At 48.3% G+C, this 22,682-nt stretch overlaps 1 protein-coding gene and 1 long non-coding RNA gene across 2 annotated transcripts in view; one reads left to right on the plus strand and one right to left on the minus strand.

The window, feature by feature from the left end:
• The window catches only part of Dnajc11 (DnaJ heat shock protein family (Hsp40) member C11), a 45,843-nt gene extending 44,558 nt beyond the window's left edge, over positions 1–1,285 (minus strand). Inside the window, exon 1 of the mRNA XM_048350155.1 lies at positions 1,129–1,285. Coding sequence (XP_048206112.1) covers positions 1,129–1,200 — 72 coding nt within the window. The 5' untranslated portion in view covers positions 1,201–1,285. The remainder of the gene's footprint in view (positions 1–1,128) is intronic.
• Positions 1,286–6,738: 5,453 nt separating this feature from the next.
• Positions 6,739–22,380, plus strand: LOC125354522. The gene is made up of 3 exons (XR_007211493.1): positions 6,739–7,216; positions 14,378–14,383; positions 22,370–22,380. It is a non-coding gene; the product is annotated as an uncharacterized LOC125354522 (long non-coding RNA).
• The last annotated feature ends 302 nt before the right edge of the window (positions 22,381–22,682 follow it).

The following is a 22,682-nucleotide window of genomic DNA, read 5'->3' on the forward strand; positions in this document are numbered from 1 at the left end:
ATATTTCTTTTTCTCCCGCTCATCAGTCTAATGCAGATGACACAGGTCCTTCTGATCACCTGCAGCTGCCGAGGTTCAGTAAGACTGGAAAGCAGGAACTGGCTTTTCAGGTACTGGTAATGGACTAGCTGTGAGGGGCTGGTGAAGAAAAGGCTGCCATCATTTACTGCCCTGCTTCCAGGAACGGGGGGAATAAAACTAACTTACTAGCCACGCAGCTTCTTCCAAGGAGAAAAGACCAAAGCCCAGGGAAGAGTTTTAAAATACCGAGAGCCTCCGTGCTGATTAGTTACACACTGAGAACCAGGCCCCGCGCGAAGCTCGCAGCCGCTCGGCCGGTTCGGCTCCCCGGATTTCCGCAGTCCTAGCGGCTGGTCGGTCTCAGCTCTGCGGTCCGAGGGCTGATCACGGGGGGCGGGGGGGGGGAGCGGGTCCACCCAACGCCCGCACTAGCCGGACGGCTGCCTCCCTCCACCGCCAGTCCAGGGCTGGCCCCGCCGGGGTGGGGTGGGGGGGCTCAGCGCCCAGGGGCAGCGCGGCGACGCCCGCACGGGGCTGCTTCCGACGGACCGCGAGGCCGCCTGACCTTGGGAGCCCTCCCGCTCTTCGCACCCGGCCGGCACCGCGGAGGCCGGCGGACGAGGCACCGGGGAGCAGGGCGCGAGCTCCGGGCCCGGAGGCCGGGAGCGCGGGCGCCCACCGGGGACGTCTGCGGGCGGGCCGGGGAGTCCGGGGAGGCCGCGCCGCCCTCCCGTTTTTCTGGGTAGGGAACGGGGAGGAGCGGACCCCACGGCGCCCTCGCGGCCCTGACCCGGGCGCCCACGCGTCGCCCCGCCAGCCCGGGCGTGCGGGGTCCCCGTCCCCGCCGGCGCGTGCGGGGTCCCCGGCCGCTCCCGGCGGGGTCGCACGCCGGCCCGGCGGCCCCGGCGCTCCGGCGGCCCCGGCGTCCCGGCGCGAAGGCTGGCGGCGGGGACACCGCGGGCGGGCGGGCGGGCGGGGTTCACTCGGCGGGGTCACGCGGCCTCCGCGCCGGGCCGCGGCCTCCGGGCGAGCCGAGGCCGCCAGCGCCCACCTCCCGAGCCGCCGGGCCGGGCCTCGGCCCCGCCGGCGCCCCGCCGCGGGCCTCACCTCCCGGCGCACGTTCAGCAGCGCGTAGTAGTCCTCATTGTCCAGCTCCTCCTCGCCCAAGGCCGTCGCCATCTTCGCAACCTTTCACCCCGCCAAACCGGTAAGGCCGTGCTCAAGAGGGCCCGGCGGTCCCGGGCGCTGACAGCGCGGGGCCCCGGCGGCGCCACAGCGACCCCTGGCGGCCCGGAGCCGCCGCGGCCCGCGGGAGCGCGCATGCGCGCCCTGCGCCCCCGCGCGGCCGCGGTGGGGAGCGGCGCGGGGCGGCGGGCACCGGGGCTCCGCCCGGACGGACGGACGCGCCCTCCGCCCTCTGGGCCTTCCTGGACGGCGAAGGGAACCTGCCTCGGAGCGCCGGTCCTGGGGCTTGAACCCGTGCCTCCCGCCCTGGTGAGGTCGGCGCTCCCCACCTTGTGCTGGCTCCCTGGAGAGGAAAGCCTGCAGGGTTTCTCTGCTCCCGGCGGGCCCGGGGCCTCCTGAGCAGCCGGGGTCGTGGGCGGGCCTGCTCCCCGGTGACCCCGGGCGCACCCCGGGCGGAGGCGTCCACCGCGCCTGCCGAGGGTGTGCCCGTGCACAGGACACCTTCCCCTTGACCCCACCAGAAGCCGCCTGCCCAGCGGAGCGGCCCTGGCACTGGGGTGGTAATTGCTACCCTGTATTTAGGGGCACCTGGCCACCTTCACCCCCGCGCCCCCCCCCTTTTTCCTCTTTCCTGTGTGAAGGAGGAGGTGGTCGCCATTGGGTTCCCAACACAGTGGCCTCTGGCATGCAGATGCCAGCAGAGCCCTTACGATTTACCGGGGGAGTCTAATTGGTTTCAACCTGGTGCCCGCCCTTTGGTGCATTATTAAAGATGTCTTGGTTACAATAATCTGAATAATTGAAGCGTCTTCAAAATGATGCCGTGGTGGAGAGGAAGAAAGAAAAAAAGGAAACAAAAAGCGGGCAGCAGCTCATAATCTCACCACCTGTTTGGTCAGGGGGACCTGCACCAATCCTTCACCGTTTCTCAGGAAGCTCGTTGTTCCTTAACTAACCATCAGTTCCCAGCCAGGCAGGGCTGCCCTTCCCAAGCAGGTCCCCGGGGAAGCCCAACACCTGTCTGCGGAATTGAGAAGTGGATTTCTTTCTCTTCCTAATTTTTGGCCAGATGTGCACCATCTGGACCTATGTTATTGTCCCCTTCCAAGTTGCCCAATCTGCCGAGGATTTTTTTTTCGGGGGGGGGGTTGGGAGTGGGGGGGGGAGAGGCAGGAGATACTTAGATGTGCTGAGAAGGTTGTTTAGGAGCATGGAGCCAGCCTGTAGCAGGCTGTCCGTGCAGGTTGTAAGTTAAGAGCCATTTCTTTAGCTAGTTGAGGTTTTCCCACCATACCTCCCACAGTCGCTGATGGCCCACGTGTGTCCCTGCAGTGATTTTTTTTCCTTAATGGGCTTCCCCCCCACACACACTTTTTTCTTTTGCAGAGCTGAGATTAGAGCTAAACCTCCTGCTGACATTTGTTGGTCTTTGGGGGTTTCATACAGAGAGGCTGGTGGGGTGGGTGGGGGACCCTACAATGTTGAGACATTCCTTTTTTTCCTTAGGTTTGAAGACATTAACTGGGCTGTAATGTTCACTTGAGTGGAAGAGTTCTTTGCCATCTCCTCTGCTTTGGAAAGCACAGCCTGTAGAAATTACATAAATGGAACATAACGTAGGTTTCACTAGGCCCAGATCTGTGTTTCTATGATTGAGAATGACCTGTGGTTTTTGTGTTTTTTTTTTATCACCACTCAGACAAAATAAATAATAACTCAGGGATGCTCTGTGCCTGCCCTCTCTTGGGCCCCTGGTATTTTGTATTAGAGTTTCTTGGGAAATGATTGTGATAAATCGAAAGCTGGCTTTGATACACCACAGGCTTGGGGAATGTATTTATTTCAGAGGTTGACTCTCTCATTTTTCCCCTCCAAAAACCTAAATCTGCGATGGGCAAAATAATGGAAAACAGAGGCTGTGTAGATTTATAAGTTAAAAACACACATTCAATATACTACTGGAGCTTGAACAATGGGCCACACTCAGCCACTGTAGCCCAGGGACTTGCACTTGCTGGGTAAAACCACAAAACGTGTGTGTGAGTGTGTGTGTGTGTGCGCGCATGTGTATGCACATGCACATGCTCACTGATACTGGGACTTGAACTCGGGGCCTGGAGCTTTCCCTCAGATTTTTTTGCTCAAAGTTGGAACATTACCACTTGAGCCATACCTCCACTTCCAGCATTTGCTGATTAATTGGAGATCAGAGTCTGACAGACCTTCCTGCCTAGGCTGGCTTTGAACTATCTTCCTCAGATCTCAGCCTCCTGAGTAGCTAGGATTACAGGTGTGAGCTCCCAGAGGCTGACATCAATTTTTTATTTAGCTGTAAAGCAAAACCTGATACATTGATAGATTTCTTTAACTATAGATATGCAGTGTAGGAAGAAACGGATGTGTGTGTTGTATCTGTACAACGGTTTCTGAACTTTAGAACAGGAAATGGGACATTTATTTCCATCATCATTCCAAGCAGAATGAACCTCAAACATTTAGGCTCCCTGCACAGCCCCTCTGTGTAGACACCCGGGGGTGTTCCCACTGTTGGAGAGTCAGCCTGGTGCCAGGTCTTCCCTGCTGAATGTAAACTGTAGACAAGTTTGCCAGATTTAATACAGGATGTCTAGTCACATCACCAGGTCAGATAAATGATGAGTAAAAGGTGTTGTTTTTTTTTTCAGTGTAAGTGTACTAATATTACACAGTGGTGTAGACTTATCCTAAATAATTGCTGTTTACCTGAAATTCAAGTTCTGTAGGGTGCTTGAGTTTGGAGTAGGGATGTTCTAACTGTGCATGGTCTCTAGCATTGGTCCTGTTGGGAGGAGGTGGGAAGTTTGAGGTGTGGGACCTCATGGGAAGTCTTCTGTCTTTGGGCAGAGGGGATGCCCTCAAAAGACAGGAGGGGAGCCTTCCCTCTTCCTTCCTTTTTCTCTTTCTGGCTGCTGGGAGGCCAGTGGGGTCCCTCTGTCTCATGCTCACAAGATGCTGCCACAGGCCCCAAAGCAACTGGGTCAACCAACATGGGCTGAATCCTCCCAAACGGCGAGCCTGAAATAACCGTGTCTCCCTGTTAATTGGTTGTCTCAGGTGATTGTCTCTAGTCATGGAGAGCTGGCTGGCACACTGGGTGCCAGGGGGCCGGAGTTTTAGGTGCAGTCCACTTGGAACCCATTCTACCCTTGGTTTTTTCCCCTGAGTAATAGTCCTGAGAGAAGAGAGGTGGGCAGCCTCGCCTCTGCCCCCTCTCCACCTCCCCCCTCTGTAATCCAGGAGGAGAAGTTACTCATCATCTTTTCATTGTTCCTTTTTCACCGAGGCCAGGCAGAGATTTGGCGCTTGCTTTTCACTTGCTGCCCATTCTTGCCGTCTCTCACCAGTCTGATAACCCCGTGACAGAGATAGGAGGAAAATCCGTAGCTAAATGGAAGATGGAAGAATTTGCAAGCCCTCAAGAATGACATTTTCTTGAGGCTGCGGGGACGTTGAGCGTTCGGTGACGTCAGTGACGTCTTCAGCCACAGTGATCATTGCGGAAGAGCCACCAGGGGCCGAAGCTCACAGATCTCGGGACAAGCCTCCAGAGAGCCTGAGTCATGCTGGTAGAGAGCCTGACCCCAAACGTGACCTTCAAGGTGGCCTGGGCTGGCTGCGGAGCCGTGGGAAGAGGGGTGGGGCTGTGTCAGTGCCTGCCACATTTTCCAGTTTGACACCTTCCAGCCTACAAAGCATTCATTCCAGAAGCCAGAGCTTCTGTCTTTGGATCCGGTATTTCCCCAGTAATATCATTCAGTCTTCACATCCTCATTGGATTGGTTTTCCCTGCTGTTTGCGACCTGTGATGTTTAGTCCTTCTCACTCCCGTGCTGGATTCCTTCCTCCTTCTCTCTCCCTTCCTCCCTCACTCCTTCCCTTGTACAAGTACTGGGACTTAAACTCAGGGCCTTAGGTTCTCACTTGGCTTTTTCTGCTCTAGGCTGTACCACTTAAGCCACACTTCTGGCTCCCCCTCCCCCCCATTTAGTTGGAGGTAAGAATCTCTTGGATTTGTGCCCCTTGTTTGGAGTTGAACTTCGATCCTCAGACCTCAGCCTCCTGAGTAGCTAGAATTAGACATGGTGTGTGGCAGTACTTTGCTCTTTGGCTCTGCCCAGCACATCCTTTCCTAGTTGAGGTTTTCTCTGTCATTAGCTTTTCTCACTCTTCCCAGGGGGAAGAAAGTCTTGGCAAGTATGAAGTTCATGCTGTTTGACTTCTGCCGGGCCCCAGTGCTCCTTTGAAATTCTTTTATGCTTAACTATAAAAAAAAAAAAACCTCATTGATAAAGTTTGTAATTTTATTTTGTGTGTGTGTGTGTGTGTGTGTGTGTGTGTTACCTGTTAGGTGTGCCCTGGGCAACAGCCCCTCCCCCCTTCTTTACCTGCCTGAAACCAATCATTACCTGATGTCAATCACCTGACCGTGAGTGAGCAAAGGACCCCAGACTCTGAGGTCACTTCCTCACCCGCTGAGGTCACTTCCTAGACCACCCTGGTCACACCTTCCTTGGACAGTGAGAGGTTCCCCAGGCTCTGAGATCGCTTCCCTATTTGCTATGGTCCTGCCTCCCACCTTTCCCTATATAATCGGGCCCAACACGAGTCCCCTCCTCTTTTTCTTTCTCTTTTTCTGTCTTTCTTTCTTTGCTCTCTTTCTCTCCTTTCTCTTCTTCCTTCTCTTTTGTCTCCCTGTGCCTCCATCTTGTGTGGGCTGGCAGTTTTCTCTCCACCCAATACATTCTTTTTTTAATATAATTTATTTATTAATTAAACAAAAATTTTTGACAAGGTGTTGTGCACAAGGGGTACAGTTACATAGTAGGGCAGTGTGTACATTTCTTGTGATATCTTACACCCTGTTTTTCTTTCCCTTCCCTAGGTCAGGTAGACATATATACAATACACAATGTATCAAGAACATATACAGTAGCCACGTGGCCTACGCCCAAGAAAATTCGCCTAGGGCTTTAAATGTAATGTTGACAGTAGACAATATGTCGACAGTAGTCTTCTATGAACGTACATACATAGCTTTTGAGCTAGTGTGATCCACTGAGAGGTCTATTTTTGACCTTTATATGTTGAGTAGTTGTTGGATTTTAGTTACATAATGTAGGGTTGCTGACCCAAACCTGTGCGAAATACCATTTGACAAGAAGTTTTTGGTTTCACAGACCTGGTCTCTACTGTCTCCGCCTCCCCCCTCCTTAACAGTCATATATCAAGGAGATCATGCCCCTTTGTTTTCTGTGTTCTAGGCTTGTCTCGCTCAACATTATTTGTTCAAGTTCTGGCCATTTCCCTGCGAATACCAATATTTCACCATTCCTAATCGCTATGTAGTATTCCATTGCAATACATTCTTTTTTGCCTGAACCATGTGTTGGGTTTCTTTTCCAGCAAACCTTACAGTACCCAGGGCCTCATGCACACTAGGCAAGCACTCTACCACTAGGCCACATTCGTGCCCTGTCTAACTCTTTATAACCTTCTGTGATAGCTCCTGCAGTGTCTCTTCCACTTGTGTGGAAGTTTGAAGTTGACTGCTGGAATGGGCATGGAGAGCTAGCAATTCATAAGAGAGCAGTGGTTTCTGTGCTTGTGGAATTAACACTTGAGTGTGTGTGTGTGTGCAAGTGTGTTCCCGCACAGGCAGCGGGATCAGTGAATACACAAGGGGATCCCAGGCCACGAGTGCTGCGAGGAAAAGCCCTGTCTGCGGGCTGATGGACGCCCTCGCGTGGATGGAGGGGACTTACCCGGTGTTGGTGGGCCAGGGAGGATCTATCTGAGGAGGCGATTTTGGACGGAGTGACTGGAAGGCTCTAGCATTGCGAGACTGGAGAAAGAAGCTCCCAGCGCAGAGGCGGTGAGAGAGTCCGGAGTTTGGGTGCCTCGGGGCCAGGAGGAGAGCAGGGGGCGTGCGGCTGGCAGAGGTGAGAGCAGCAGTAGGAGGGGTTGTGAGAGAGTCCTAACGGGGCCGGGATCCCGCAGGGCCTGAGCACGGTGGCCATGGGAAATTTGAATTCACGAATGCAGTGATGACTCACAGACAGATTTTAAGCTGGGAAGTGATGGGGTCTGGTTCTTTTCTCCCGCACAAATAAAACATCACTCCGGGGAGGGCGGAGCAGAAGGACTAAGAATGAAGGCCCCCCCCTTGTAGCCCCCTTCCACTAGAGGTTATTGCAGTGTTTTAGGAGGAAGATGATGGCATCCCTGGACTTGGCCAGGAGCAGTAGCGGTGGTGGACACCCAGTACCTGGTCACTGTGGTTCAGATGCAATCAGTCTCTCAGGAATCACGTGTTGGAAGCTTGGGCTCCATATGTATGTATACACACACACACACACACACACACACGTATGTATGTATGTTGATCATGGGGCTTGAACTCAGGACCTGGGCTCTGTCCCTAAGCTTTGTTTTTTGCTCAAGGCCAGTGCTCTAATACTTGGAGCCACAGTGCCACTTTCCAGTTTTCTGGTAGTTAAATGGAGATAAGAATCTCAAGGCCTTTTCTGTCCCGGCTGGCTTCAAACTGTGGTCCTCAGATCTCAGCCTCTTGAGTAGCTAGCATGACAGGAATGAGCCACCAGTGCCTGGCTCTGTATCTTCTCTAGTTGTCCAGCACCTCCGTTGATTCTGGGGTTGGGCTCTTGTGAACAGAGCTGCAATAAATATAGAAATGCAGGTACGTCTCTTACATATGGCTTTATACTCCATGAAATGCCCAAGAGAGGAATGGTGGAGTGGAAAGGTAGGTGAAGTGTTGGTTTAAATTTTTTAATTGATTTTTTTTTCTGGTTCTGGGGCTTGAACTCATGGCCTAGCACTCCATCATCTTTCTTGCTCTACTCCTAGAGTCAGACCTCCAGCCCAGCTTTGTGTTGATTACTTGGGAGTAGAGGTTTAAAAATAAGATTTTATTGTTCTTATGAAGGTAATGTACCACTTCTTTTTTTTAAATTTATTTTTATTATCAGACTGAATTACAGCGAGGTTACAGTTTCATACATTAGGCATTGGATACTTTTCTTGTACTGTTTGTTACCGCGTCCCTCATTCCCCCCTCACCCCCAATGTATCGCTTCTTAAATCAGGAAATGAGTACATTTCTCTTCTGGACGTAGCCCCTCTTCCTTCTCTTCCCCCCTCTCATCCCTGCCCATAGTTGCATGGTCCTTTTTCCACGTAGTGGAAAATGTGTTCATCTTTCCTCCCTCCATTTCTGTGACCCCCTTTGCCCTCATGAAAATGACAGAAAAAGAACAAACAAAACAAAACAGCGAAAATGAACACCACCTCCACCATGACCAAAACCGACTTTTCTATTTTTTGGAATTTGTTTCGATCACCAGTATTTTAAATGTTAGAGGTAATGCACCTTTGGGACCCTCACTGTCCGTCTGTGAGTGCCTAGAGTCCTGTATAATTTATCCTACCCTGGTTTATTTTGGATCTATCTTCCACATACAAGAGAAAACATGTGCCATTTGTCTCTCTGAGCTTGGCTTACCTCACTTAACACGATTGGTTCTAGGTCCATCTATTTCCCTGCAAATGGCATAATCTTATTTTTTCTAATGGATGGGTAAAATTCCTTTGTGTTATTGGTCCCTTCACCTGTCATAGGGCATCTGGGCTATTTCTGTGACTTGGCTATTGTGAATAGTGCAGCAATGAACATGGATGTGGCCAAGGGTATTTATGGTATCCTGGCTTGTGATGTTCTAGGTAGATGACCAGGAATGGTATGGCTGGATCATGGGGAAGTTCTATGTTTAGTTTTTTGAAGCACTTCCAAACTGCCATCCAGAGTGGTTGTACTGGTTCACATTTTGTGGTGGTTAATTGGAGAGAGAGTCTCAAAGACTTTCCTGCCCCAGGTGGCTTCAAACTGTGATCCTAAGATCTATGGTTCCCGAATAGTTAGGATTATAGGCATCAGACACTAGCACCCAGCCTCACTTTATTAATTTGAAGTGATTAAAAAAAAAAAAAGCGGTTGTGAGACTTCAACTCAGGGCCTGGGTGCTGTCCCTGAGCTTTTTTGTTCAAGGCTAATGCTCTACCACTTTGAGCCATGACTCCACTTCCAGTTTCCAGATGGTTATTTGGAGACAAGAGTCTCATAGCCTTTCCTGCCTGCCTGGCTTTGACTTTTGACCCTCAGATCTCAGTCAGTGAGTAGGTAGGATTATGGGCGTGAGCCACCAGTGCCCTTTTTTATTTCTTCTAATTTTGTTTGAAATCTCCATTATCTGCTATTAGAATAGCTACTTCTTTCTGCTATTGGAGTTTATTTCCTTGGAAGATCTTTTCCCACCTTTCCATCTAAATGAACATTTGTTTTTCTCAATTATATATTTCTTGTAGACAATAGATGGTCGAGTCTTGCTTTTTATTTGTATTTTATTTCATTTTATTTTTTTGGGCCTGAGACTGGAACTTGAACTTAGTACCTAACACTTTTGCTTACTGATTTGCTTATCTACTAATTTAGTGAGATTTCTCCCTGCCCCCCACCATATTTTCATGATTCTGTTTATCTTCCTTTTTGGTGTATAGGATTCCTTTGAGTATCTTCTGCAGTGCTAGTTTAGTGGTCATAAATGTTTTTTTGTTTGCAGTGGGTGGTTTTTGTTTACCCTTTAGTTATGAACGATACCTTTGCTGGACACAGTAACCTCTGTTGGCAGTTATTTTCTTTCAGTGTTTTAAATACATCATTCTATGCACTCATTGCTTTTGTTTCTGTTGAGAAAACTGTTATCTGATGGCTTACCTTTACAGGTGCCTTGAAGCCTTCAATATTCATTTTTTTGCACTTAATATTTTACCTGTAACAGGCCATAGAGAGAATCTATTCTGCTCTTGTTTTGTATCTGGATGGGCATCTCTTGCTCAAAATTTACGGTTTTCAGCTTTTATTGAATATATTTACTATGCTTTTAGCTAGCACCTCTTGCCTTTCTTCTATGCCTATGATTCATGAGTTTGGGCTTTCAGATGCAGTCCTGGAATTCTTACATGGCCCTTTCCCACTTGCGCATTTTTTTCCCTTTATCTTTATTATATCTTCTATTTGATCTACTCTGATGGAGGAGCTTCTGTTTGTCTTTGTGCTTTACTGTTTTTTTAAAAGTAGGTATGATTTTATTGTTATTGTTAAGGTGTCGTACAGAGGAGTTATTTTGTAAGTCAGGTAATGAGTCTATTTCTTTTTGGTTAATATCGCCCCTTCCTTCGCTTTCCTCCGTTCCCCATCCCATTCCTGCCCACCAGTTGCACTGTTCATTTTCCACATAGTGTCTACTGAATATCATGCCTGCATTTGTTTGTCCTTCCTCCTCCCATTTCTGAGACCCCCCCCCTGCCTTTGCCCCATAAAAAGATAGAAAAAAGAACAAACACAACCAAACTACAAAAACAAAAGGCAAAAACAACCACCGCCAGCAGCAAGCAACAACGAGATGTTTCATTTTCTGGAATTTGTTTTGATAAACAGTATTTTAAATGTTCAGAGCTGTTATGCCTTTGAGTCCCTTCCCTGAGAGTACCCTCCCTTAGTCTCACTGGCTATGGGATTTCCTAGAGTCCTGTATCATTTATCATACCCCAGTGTATTTTAGATCTAGCTTCCGATAGGAGAGAAAACATGCACTTCACTTAACCTCACTTAACTACCTCACTTAACACGATTTGTTCTAGGTCCATCCATTGCCCTCCCAATGACATATCTTATTCTTTCTAATGAATGAACAAAATTCCTTTATACCTATATCTATTTATAGCTATAAATATCACATTTTATTAATTCACTCATCTGTTGTAGGGCATCCGGCTGTTTGCACAACTTGGCTATTGTGAATAGTGCAGCATGGAACATGGATGTGCAAGTGTCTTTATGGTATCCTGGCTTGTGATGTTCTGGGTAAGTGCCCAAGAGTGGTATGGTTCATAGGGAAGTTCTGTCTTTAGTTTTTTGAGAATCCTCCACACTGGCATCCACAGTGGTTGTACTAGTTTACATTTCTACCAACAGAGCAACAGGGTTCCTTTCTCCCCACACATCCCATCCAGCATTTGTTGTCGAAATTCTTGATGTTGGCCAATCTAACTGGAGTAAATGGAATCTCAGAGTCTTTTCTTTTAAAAAAATTTTCATTGTGGGGCTTGGACTCAGGGCCTGAGTGCTGTCCCTGAGCCCCTTTGTTTTCAAGGCTACCACTCTACCACTTGAGCCACAGCACCACTTCTGTGGGTTTTTTAGGGGGCAGGGGGTTGAGTGGTTAATTGGAGATAAGAGTCTTGCTGGGCTGCCTTCAAGCTGTGATTCTCAGATCTTAGCCTCCTGAGTAGCTAGGATCACAGGTATAAGCCACTGGTGCCGGGCCTCAGAGTTGTTTTGCATACCTTGTGACCAGGGACATTTAGCATTTCTTCCTGTGTCTATTTGTCATTCTTACTTCTGAGAATTCTCCGTTTAGCTCCTTTGTCCATTTATGGATTGGCTTATTAGTTTAGGGAGGGGTTCATTTCTTGAGCTCCTGGTATATTTTGGATATTAAGTCTTTGTCAGATGTGTTGGTGGCAAAGATCTTCTAGTCTGCTGGCTGTTTAGTAACTGTCTTTTGCTGTGCTGAAACTTGTTATTTTGATGTCATCTGATTTGTCAAGTCTCTCCTATCTGCTGTGCCCCTGGGACTCTTTTTCAAAAAGTTTCTGCCTATAAGTTCTAGTGTTGGGAGATCTTTTAACTGTATTTTTTATTTGACTTATAGAGCTTTTCATCTCCAGGATTTTGATTTGTCAGGATTGCTGTATCTTCCTTGAGTTTTCCTTTTCGTGTGTTGCACTGACTTTATTTACCTGATAATTTGTGTCCTCTTTGAGTTCCTTTAGCTATTTACTCATATTGAGTTAATTTAGTTTATTTATTTATTTATTTATTTTGCCATGCCTGGGCCTTGAACTCAGGGCCTGAGCACTGTCCCTGGCTACTTTTTGCTCAATGCTAGCACTCTTCCACTTGAGCCACAGCAACACTTCTGGCCATTTTCTATATATGTGGTGCTGGGAAATCGAACCCAGGGCTTCATATATACGAGGCAAGCACTCTTGCCACTAGGCCATATTCCCAACCAAGTTTTTTAAAAATTATATTCCTTGTGGGGGCTGGGGATATAGCCTAGTGGCAAGAGTGCCTGCCTCGGATACACGAGGCCCTAGGTTCGATTCCCCAGCACCACATATACAGAAAACGGCCAGAAGTGGCGCTGTGGCTCAAGTGGCAGAGTGCTAGCCTTGAGCGGGAAGAAGCCAGGGACAGTGCTCAGGCCCTGAGTCCAAGGCCCAGGACTGGCCAAAAACAAAAACAAAAAAAACCCCAAAAAATTATATTCCTTGTGAATGTGTTCTTTTGCTCATATTATTTTCTATGTTCCTGAGATGTGGATCCATATCTTCTTTCATCTCACTGGTCATTCTTCATTATCACTCTGTTCTTTTTTATTTTCTGTTCTTAGGGCTTGAACTCAGGGCCTTGGTTCTGTCCCTGAGCTTTTTTGCTGAAGGCTAGCACTCTGCCACTTTGAGCCACAGCACCACTTCTGGTTTTCTGGTGGTTAATTGGAGATAAGAATCTCACAGATTTTCCTGCCCAGGCTGGCTTTGAACTGGGGCTTTGAACTGCGATCCTCAGATCTCAGCCTCCTGAGTAGCAAGGATTACAGGTGTGAGCCATCAGTGCCTGGCTCATTCTGTTATTTTGTTGTATTATTTTTGACTTTTGGAGGTGTCTTTTCATATTTATTGTAATTATGAGTTGATATTTGCTCATCTGCAGTCAAGTCATTGATTGGTGGATTAGTCACTTAATAGTATCAGTTGAAAACATTCTCCATGTTCTGTGAAAATGGCAGGGTCAGGATTGATGTGCTCTTTCAAACCACTGACCTGGGCATATCACTCAGCAACAACAAGAAAACCAATTCAGTATAAAACCAGAGACTTTGTAAAGTCACAAACTATTGGCAATTTCATATCTACCACCAATTACATTGATCTGAAAGGGCCTAGTATTTTTCTTCCCTTTGTGCCTGTCCTGAAGCTTGAACTCAAGGCCTGGGTGCTGTTCCTGAGTTGTTGTTGTGTTGTTTTTGCTCAAGGCTAGCACTCTACCACTTGAGCCACAGCTCCACTTTTGGCTGGTTTTGGTGGTTCATTGGAGATCAGAGTCTCATGGACTTTCCTGCCCGAGCTGGCTTTGAACCGTGATCCTCAGATCTCAGCTGTCTCAGAAGCTAGGGTTTGCAGGTGTGAGCCACTAGCGCCCAGCTGGCCTAGCATCCTTGTGTGAGTCAGTGACGTGGTAGGAAAAAGATTATTTGTATAGGAATGAATAACTGGATAGTAAAACTAAGAGAGGCATGAGGAAAGAGATGTGGAAAAAGTAGGTGAGGGAAGAGCTGCAGGTAGAATGATAACGTGCACACGATGGTTCAATTACTCTGGGTGTGGGTGCCATGCTTAAGGATTTTCAGGGAAGAGAGGAATTAAGAATCATTGACACAGGAGGACAAATGAACCATCGGTAGAAAATTCATAAAAACAGAAGCATTTGAACACTTTAAAAAAAAAAGGAAGAAAAGGGAATGCTGAGGAAGATCTGTGTATCTTTTCTTTGTCGAGGAGCAGGGTGTGATCTGCCCTCTCCTGAGCTGTCAGTGTGGCTGCCGCTGGCCTTTCCCTTGCGTTTCTCCTGTTGAGTTCTTATTCCTGTCGCAATCTCTGATTGCCTGGGCACAGCCTGAGGGTGACCTTTTGTGGTTGGTTAAGGTTCTGGGAGGGGGACAGCTGCTGGGGTGAGGTGGAGCAGGTCCCCTTCTGCCGAAGGTCCCTGGTGGGTGCTGTGTTTACTTGTGTCTGCTGGGCTGTGTCGTGTTCTCTGGATCTTAGGGACAAGCTCCAGTCACAGAGACTTGTCCCTAGTATCCTCTCTGGTGGCATTCCAGACCCCCCCCTCCCCACCAAGTGCTTTTGTCCCAGACCCAGGTGTGTGAGCCTTCCTAGGAAGCTGTATTGATTTGTGCCCACCAGGCTGTGTAGTCGTTTGACGTCACAGGGATGTGTGCCAGTCACAGAGATGTGTACCCAGCTTCCTCCATCCACTGTGATTCCAGAGGCACAACTTCCTGGTGCTTTTATCCCATTTCGAACCAGTCTCAGGTGCACAAGCTGTGAGTCAACTTACTCTGCCAAAAAAATCCTTCATCTCTTTCATTCTTACCTTCTCCTATTTTACTAACTTGCCCACTTTTCTTTGTAGCCAAATGCCTGAGTGTTTATTCCTGGTTCATGGAGACACAGAAATGTTGTCTAATTCTGTAATCTATTATGACTATTATTTTTTTATGCTAGTCCTAGGGCTTGAACTCAGGGCCTAGATACTGTCCCTGAGCTATTTTGCTCAAGGCTAGTAGTGCTCTGCCCCTTGAACCACACCTCCATTTCTGGCTGTGTGTGTGTGTGTGTGTGTGTGTGTGTGTGTGTGTGTGTGTGTGTGTGTGTGATTGGAGATTAAGAGCCTTACAGACTTTCCTACATGGGCTGGCTTTGACACACCTGCTGGGCTGGGGTTCCTTAGCCACTCCTGTATACCCACTTTAGTACTTCATCCTGAGTCCCCAATTTTGCATCTTCCAAAATTTTGTTGATATCTTTTTTCTGATGTCATCTCCTTTTCCATTCCATAGGCATTTATACTCCTTTAGGCTTTTATTATCATTTTATTAGTGTTTCCAGGGGAGCAAAATTAGCCTCTGCAAGTGTTTCATCGAGTAGAATTAAAATCTCTTTGCACAGCTCACTGCTGTACCACTTTGTATTTCACTTAACAAATTCACATCATTTAGGAATGTATTTCCTTTTTTTTTTGTCAGTCTTGGGGCTTGAACTCTGGGCCTGGGTGCTGTCCCTGAGCTCTTCAGCTCCAGGCTAGCACTCTACCACTTGAGCCACAGCACCACTTCCACTTTTCTAGTGGTTAATTGGAGATAAGAGTCTCATGGACTTTCCTGCCCAGGTTTGCTTTGAGCTGCCATCTTCAGATCTCAGGCTCCTGAGTAGCCAGGGTTACAGGCGTGAGCCACCGGCGCCTGGCTAGCAATGTATCTCTTTGATTAGACTAAGCCCATTTGAGCAAGGGGCTCCCATGACACGTTTTGTATGTGTATTTTCATCGTGTGCCAGCTGTCCAATGAGGCTTCAAACAGGTGCATGTGTTTGATGGATGCTAAACTGGAAAGAAAGATCTGGAAACAAAAGATGACAGCCATGTAGAAGCTGTTGTGCTTGTTCATCTACTGATAGAGTCCCAGGAGCAAAACAGTGCCAGGAAAACCCCGAGTCCTTCTTGGGCTAGGTGCATGGGTCCTGAGTCCTTCTCGGGTTAGGTGCATGGGTCCTGAGTCCTTCTCGGGTTAGGTGCATGGGTCCTGAGTCCTTCTCGGGTTAGGTGCATGGGTCCTCTCTCTGCTCTCTTTCATCATAGACGGCAGGTGCTTCTAACATTTGGAAAGAGCCACGTCTTAGTCCATTTAGGCTGCTATGAGAAAGAATCTTAAACTGAATCGCTTAAACAACAGAGACTGACCTTTCATAATTCTCACCATGTCCACAGGTTCTCAGCCTGGCAGAGAGCACGTCCTTGTTCCTGGCTGGCCTTTGCACTGTGTGCCGAGGCGCCCAGGCTAAGAGGCCTCTCTGCCTCCTCCTTTGTGAAGGCGCTGATCTCCTTCCACAGGGCTCTACCCTCATGAGCTCATCACGAGGTCATTCATCATGAGGTCATTCCCCTGCCTCCCAATACCCCGGCCTGGGGTTCGGATTCCCACCTGTGCAAGGAAGCGGGGAGGCGGGGCACACAGATATTCAGCCCCCAGCGCGGCCCTTCACCCTTCTCTTCTCAGTGGGAAGCCTGAGAGGGGACAGTGGCGGGGCCTTGGTTGTCTGTTTACAGTCAAGGAAGAATTGGACACGTGGTTTCTTTTAAATTAAGTACCGATTTGAGGCTGCTCCTACCTGCAATCTTCGCTACTCAGGAGTCGGAGACCTAAGGATTGTGATTCAAAGCCAGCCTGGGCCGGAAAATCCATGAGACTCTTGACCTCCAGTTAACCAGCAAAAAGAAAAAAGCTGGAAGTGGGGCTGTGGCTCAAGTGATAGCGTGTTAGCCTTGAGCAAAAAAGCTGAGGGACTGTGCCCAGGCCCCGAGTTCAAGCCTTCAGACTGGCACCAAGGAAAAGAAATACCCATTTGAAAGAAAAGCTCCTAGTTTTCTTGTTTTTGATTTGCATTTTATTCTCTGTGTGTGTGTGTGTATGTGTGTGCGTGTGTGTGTGTGATACCAGAGCTTGAACTTAGGGACTTGTGCTCTTAGTGTGTTTGCTCACAGCTGGCACTCTACCACTTGAGTCATGCCCCCAGTCAGGCTTTTTGCTAGTTAATTGGAGAGAGAGTCTTGAGGACTTTTCTGCCAGACTGCTTTCAAATCTTGAACCTCGATATCTCAGCCTCCTGAGTAACTAGGATTATAGACGTGAGCCACTAGTACCAGCAACTAAATTTGTTTTTAACATGAGTATTCTTTTATCTATCTATCTTTGCCAGGCCTGGGGCTTGAACTCAGCCTGAGCACTGTCCCTGGCTTTTTTGTTGTTGTTGCCAGTCCTGGGCCTTGAATTCAGGGCCTGGGCACTGTCCCTGGCTTCTTTTTGCTCAAGGCTAGCACTCTGCCACTTGAGCCACAGTGCCACTTCTGGCCCTTTTCTATATATGTGGTGCTGAGGAATTGAACCCAGGGCTCCATGCATGCTAGGCAAGCACTCTACCACTAAGCCACATTCCCAGCCCCAACACGAGCATTCTATCTTAAAAAAAAAATAAGGAGTCCTTGAGGTGAGAGGGCAGTAGGAAAATTGTTTAATAGATATAGAACTTAGGTTTTCAAGGTAAAAAAATTCTATAAATTAGTTGCACAACAGTTTGTTCTTCATGTTGTTGAGCTATATACTTAGAAATGGCTAAGATGGTAATTTTTTAATGCAATAATGAGGTTTGAACTCAGGGCCTTATACTTCTAGGCAAGCACTCTACTACTGAGCCACATCTCCAGCCCTTTCCTGCCCTAGTTATTTTTGACACAGGTCTTGCTTTACACCCAGACATCATTGCACATGGTCTGCATTTTTTTCTGCTTTGTAGCTAGGAAAATAGGTGCATGCCACCACACCCAGCCATTGTTTGAGATGGGGTAGACATGGTCTTGTGAGCTTTTCTGCCCAAGGGGGCCTCAAACTGGCGTCAAGCTCTAGTACCAGCGCGCACACACACAAACACAGAGCAGCCTTATTTTACACTTAAGCAAGCTAAGTCTGAGAAAGTCCTTTTTTCACTCACCCAGCTAGAGAACAGCGAAGCCAGGATTCAGATTCCTATTTGTCTTTTTGAAGTACTGCCTTTACTTATTTATCCTCTTTCAGGGTTTTTTTTTTTTTTTGGTCTGCTCTTACTACCTGTAGCCAAGGCTAGCTAGGAGCTTGGATCCTCCCTTGTGCTGGCATTCCAGGTGCTATATTCGTGGATAGGGTGATGTTTCCGAGAACTCTTGGTCATATGTGTGATAGCAGCCTTATTTCATAATTCCCTGGGACCTGTGGTGTGCAGAGATGTTATCTATGGCCCACCAAGGCGGGAGATGTTAGATGGTCCATTCAACAGCTCAGACTCCACGATAAAATCTCCATGAATTAGGAGATAAGGCTGTGGTTACATGACCACATCTGGGAGGAAGAAGTCGGGCCCCACCACCAGGCCCTTCCCGGCTGTTATGTCCCTTCCCCAGCAGAGGGCAGACTTGCGGTCCCAATGAATGGACGTGGCCAATTAAGCGGTACTTGAAGGTTTGGAACAGGGAGTAGGGGAGGCTTGGGGGGGGGGAGGGGGATGGCTCCTGCCTCGCTGGCGTGTCCGGGGGTGGGCAGATGTGATATTCCAATGCTTTTTAACGAATCTATGACCTCTGTCCATGGGGATGGCATGAAGTGAACGCGCCACCGTGCACCTCCCTTAGGAGAGAGTGTTTCTGCACACCTCCTTGGTTGGCTCTCAGGGGCTCAGTGCCTGCAGGAGACCCGGCACGCTGCTCAGGGCCGGGCCCGGAGTCTACAAGGTGATGGATTTACTAACAACAGCGACGGGGTCCCTGTGTTTACTTCCACAGAGAAGGAAATTACAATCAGCACCTGTAGCCAAAATCCCGTCCGGGCTGACACTCTGATGAACTTACGCAAGTCCTCACTTTTGTGAGCTTACCTGCCTGCAAACCGCAGGAAGGGCTGCCAGAGCCAGATTCTCCACATTGGTTCAGTTTTCTGGAGAATTGAGCTCTCACCCGCTGCCTGCTCCTTCTGCCAGCCTCTGAAATGAGCAGCGGCCCGGCAGAGCCACATCAATCATGACAACAAGCTGCTGTGTGTGTGTGTGTGTGTGTGTGTGTGTGTGTGCACATGCGTACCACTACTGGGGCTTGAACTCAGGGCCCGGGCACAGTCCTTCTGCTTTTTTTTTTTTTTTGCTCAAAGCTGGCACTCTACCACTTGAGCTCTACTTCCAGTGTTTAGTGGTTCATTGGAGATAAGCCGGTCACTGACTTTCCTGCCTAGTTGGCTTCGAGTCACCATCCTCAGATCTGAACCTCCCGAGTAGCTAGGAGGATGGGTAGGAACGAGCCTCCGCCGCTGGCCTAGCTAACATGCCTTGTTCACAGGCGCTGTCCACGGTGCTGACGGCCTCCCGGCCTCAGAGTCTCTTCTGAGTTGGCGTGGTGGAGGCTGGCGGGTAAGGCAGCGTTCCTTCCCTCCTCACCTGTCTGAGCTCTTCACTGCCAAACGTGCTTCATAATGTTGGAGGCGTAAAGCGGTTGCTAAGCGAAGGGAACTGACCTTTGGGAAGAAAATCCCAAGAATATTGCAGATGCATTTCTTCAATGAAGGTAAAGGGAGGTCTCACACTGAGCCACAGTGAACAAGAGAATCAGCCTATATGCTGGATTCCTATGTTTGTTTTGTTGTTGTTGGTTTTGTTTTTTACTTACTTTTATTTTTACTTTTTTGGGGGGCCAGTCCTAGGGCTTGAAATCAGGGCCTGAGCACTGTTCCTGGCTTCTTTTTGCTCAAGGCTAGCACTTTACCTTTTGAGCCACAGCGCCACTTCTGGCTTTTTCTGTTAATGTGGTGCTGAATTGAACCCAGGGCTTTGTGCATGCTAAGCAAGCACTCTACCGCTAAGCCACATTCCAGTCCTGGTTTTGTTTGTTTTTGTGCCAGTACTGAGGTTTACACTCTGGGCCTTACAGTCTTGCTTGGCTTTTTGTTGTTGTTGTTGCTCTACCACTTGATCCATAGTTCCACTTCCAGCTTTTTGTTTATTAGTTGGAAATAAAGAGTTACGGGTTTTCCTGCCTGGAGTGGCTTTGAACCTCTGTCCTCAGATCTCAGCCTCTTGAGTAGCTAGTATTACAGGGGTGAGCCACCATGCCCAGCTTGGATTCCTATGTTGCATATGAAGTCTGGGTTACTAGTTCCTTGTAAACAATACAGAGAGACAGAAATTTCAAGGGGAATCACCGTGACCATGTCCCAGATTTCCCCTGCCTTGCCTAGGTCTCAGGAACTGGGCCTCCGAAATTGGCCAATGCCTCAAGCTTCATAGGGTGGCTTATTTCGTGCTCAGAATGTGAGTTTTTGCAGCTACCAGAGCGGGGTCTCTGGTTCAGTGGTCCTAGTGGGTTGAGTAGTGACCCTCACCGCTGTGTTCACGTCCTGACCCCCACAAGCTGTGAATGAGGCTTTACGTATGAAAAGCTTTTTGCAGGCCCACTTAAGGACCTTAAGATGAGATTATCCTGGATTGGAGATGACACTAAATGTAATGACAGATATCCTTCTAAGAGAAAGGCAGAGGGGGATGTGAGACCCAGAAACACAGGGGAAAAGGCAGAGATTGGAGCCACAAGCTGAGGAGCACTGGCAGCCCCAGAAGCTGGAGAGGTAGGAAGGCCCTGCCTCCAGGGTTTGCAGAGGGACTGTGGTCCTGCTAAGTGTGCAGATTTTGCACCACTGGCCACAAGAGTTGTTCAATCAATTGACTTACTTGTTTATTTATTTTGCTTGTACTGGGGCTTGAACTCATGGCCTAGGCATTGCCTCCTAGATTTTTTTCACTTAAGGCTGGTGTTCTATCACTTGAGCCACATCTCCACTTCTGTTTTTTTTTTTAGTGGTTCATTGGAGGTAAAAGTCCAATGGACTTTCTTTCCTGGACCAACTTTGAACCCCAACCCTCAGATCTCATCCTCTTGAGTAGCTATGATAACAAGTGTGAGTCATTCTGGGTGTCTGGCACCATTTTCATTGTTTTAAGCCACCAAGATCATGGCCATTTGGTATTGCATTTGTTATTGTAATGTCTGCTTCCTTCAGCCCATCTTTTCCAGGTGTGGGTTACAGTACAAAGCCTTTGCCTTTTTTTTTTTTTTTTTTTTTTTTACAAAAACAAGCAGAAGGATGAAGCAGTGTTGGGAGTGTCCTCCAGCTGGGGAGATCTCTAGAATTAACTATTGGAAAAGCGGGCTTTGCACAGGTTAGCAGATTCCAGAGTTTCTCTACCTAATGAGACCTCTTGAGTGTGGCTACTTGGGCGTCCCTTCTCTGACTTCCCGTCTACCTGAAGCTTGTTTGGAAGCTAGTTTCCATTGCTAGGATTCCTCCCTCACTCTGGCCAGACCCCTCTTCTTGTGGCATCATTCGTGGTTTCCATGGAAACAAAGGCTGGGAGAGAATGTGCCACCGTTATTGTAAACTTCAGAATTAGAGGACTATTGTTGTTGTTGTTGGTTGTTTTTTTTTTTTTCTGTTATGGAGTTTCATTCTTTCTGAAGCCATCCCACGTTACTCTGAACTGTGGATTCAAAATTTTCTTGTACCCCATGCTAACCTGCCTGGCTAATGAAGTGTACAACACCCCAGGAACACCCCAGATTTTCATGTCCCTCATTCTTCAGGCTTATCTCTGCTTTCTGGCATGTTGCTGTAAATGTCAACAGGTAAGGTGAGATTTGTTGTGAATCAACAGATGGTCCCTGCAGGGCAGATGAGATGGAAATTCTAGTAGGCGGCATCACAGACAAAGACTTCAGCAGATTCGATGTTTGTTTAGTGCAGCAGACCTGGTGAACAGAAGAGGAAAAGTGGACTCAGGAATAGGCAGTTTGTCCTTGGGGCCACGAGTTTACACTGCTGTCTCCACTAGTACTAGGACCATGGCTATATGTACAGTCTTCTCCATGGTGGTTTGCATATCAGCAGGAACAGGCTTTAACCTGTCCTCTCCTTGGTTCGGGGTAGCTGACTTGTGGCCTGGTGGAGAAGCTCAGGTTGGCCATTCCTGATTAGTCACTGAGGTTCTACATCCTTGTTTGGTTTTATTTTTTGTCATGGAGCTTGAACTCAATTTTCTGGTGGTTCATTGGAGATAAGAGTCTCATGGGCTTTCCTGCCCCAGCTGGCTTAGAATAGCAGTCCTCAGATCTCAGTCTCCTGAGTAGCTAGGATGACAGGTGTGAGCCATTGCTGCCTGTCTGACACCCTTGTTTACAGAAGATGCCACCTGGTAATTTCTATTTCAGAGAAAGCCAGGGTATGTACAGTGACCATATCTGCACCCAAACTGGGATGCTATTTAGAAAAGAGCCGTTATGAATTATGCCCGGAGAAGAGACACCGTCTGAACTTGCCTGGTCAGAAGGGTTTCTGGTAAACTCTAACTTTAGGCCGACCTGCTTCAGCTCCTCTAAGCATGCATCTCAGTGTTGAAGGATTCCAGGACGGAAACCCAGGCCCTGGAGATGGACGGTGGTGAGGGCGGCACAACCAGGTGAGTGTGAACACCGCAGACCTGTGTGCTCAGAAATGGTCAGCGTGTGCCAGGAGGTGACAGCCCATCCATGTCATCCTAGCCACTTGGGAATCAGAGGTTAGGAAGATGGTGATTTCAGGCCAGCCCGGGCCAAATGTCTTGAGAAACCTCGTTTCAGTGGAAGAAACCAGGAGCAGTGGTGTGTGCCTGTCATCCCAACGAGAGTGGGAAGTGTAAAATAGGAGGATGGCTGTCTAGACTAGCCCCAGGCAAAAAGCAAGAAAATGTACTCATTATCATAACCACTCTGTACCTCACCTTTACAATAAAATACAATAAAAATAGTGAGAGCAAAATGGGACGGAGGCATGGCGTAAGCTGAAGATCATTTGCCCCCGAGTTCAAACCCCAGTGCCACCAAAAATAAAAAATAAAAAAGGTTAGAATGTTTG

This window comes from Perognathus longimembris, chromosome 7, assembly GCF_023159225.1.
Source record: "Perognathus longimembris pacificus isolate PPM17 chromosome 7, ASM2315922v1, whole genome shotgun sequence".
In the NCBI taxonomy this organism is placed as follows: domain Eukaryota; kingdom Metazoa; phylum Chordata; class Mammalia; order Rodentia; family Heteromyidae; genus Perognathus; species Perognathus longimembris.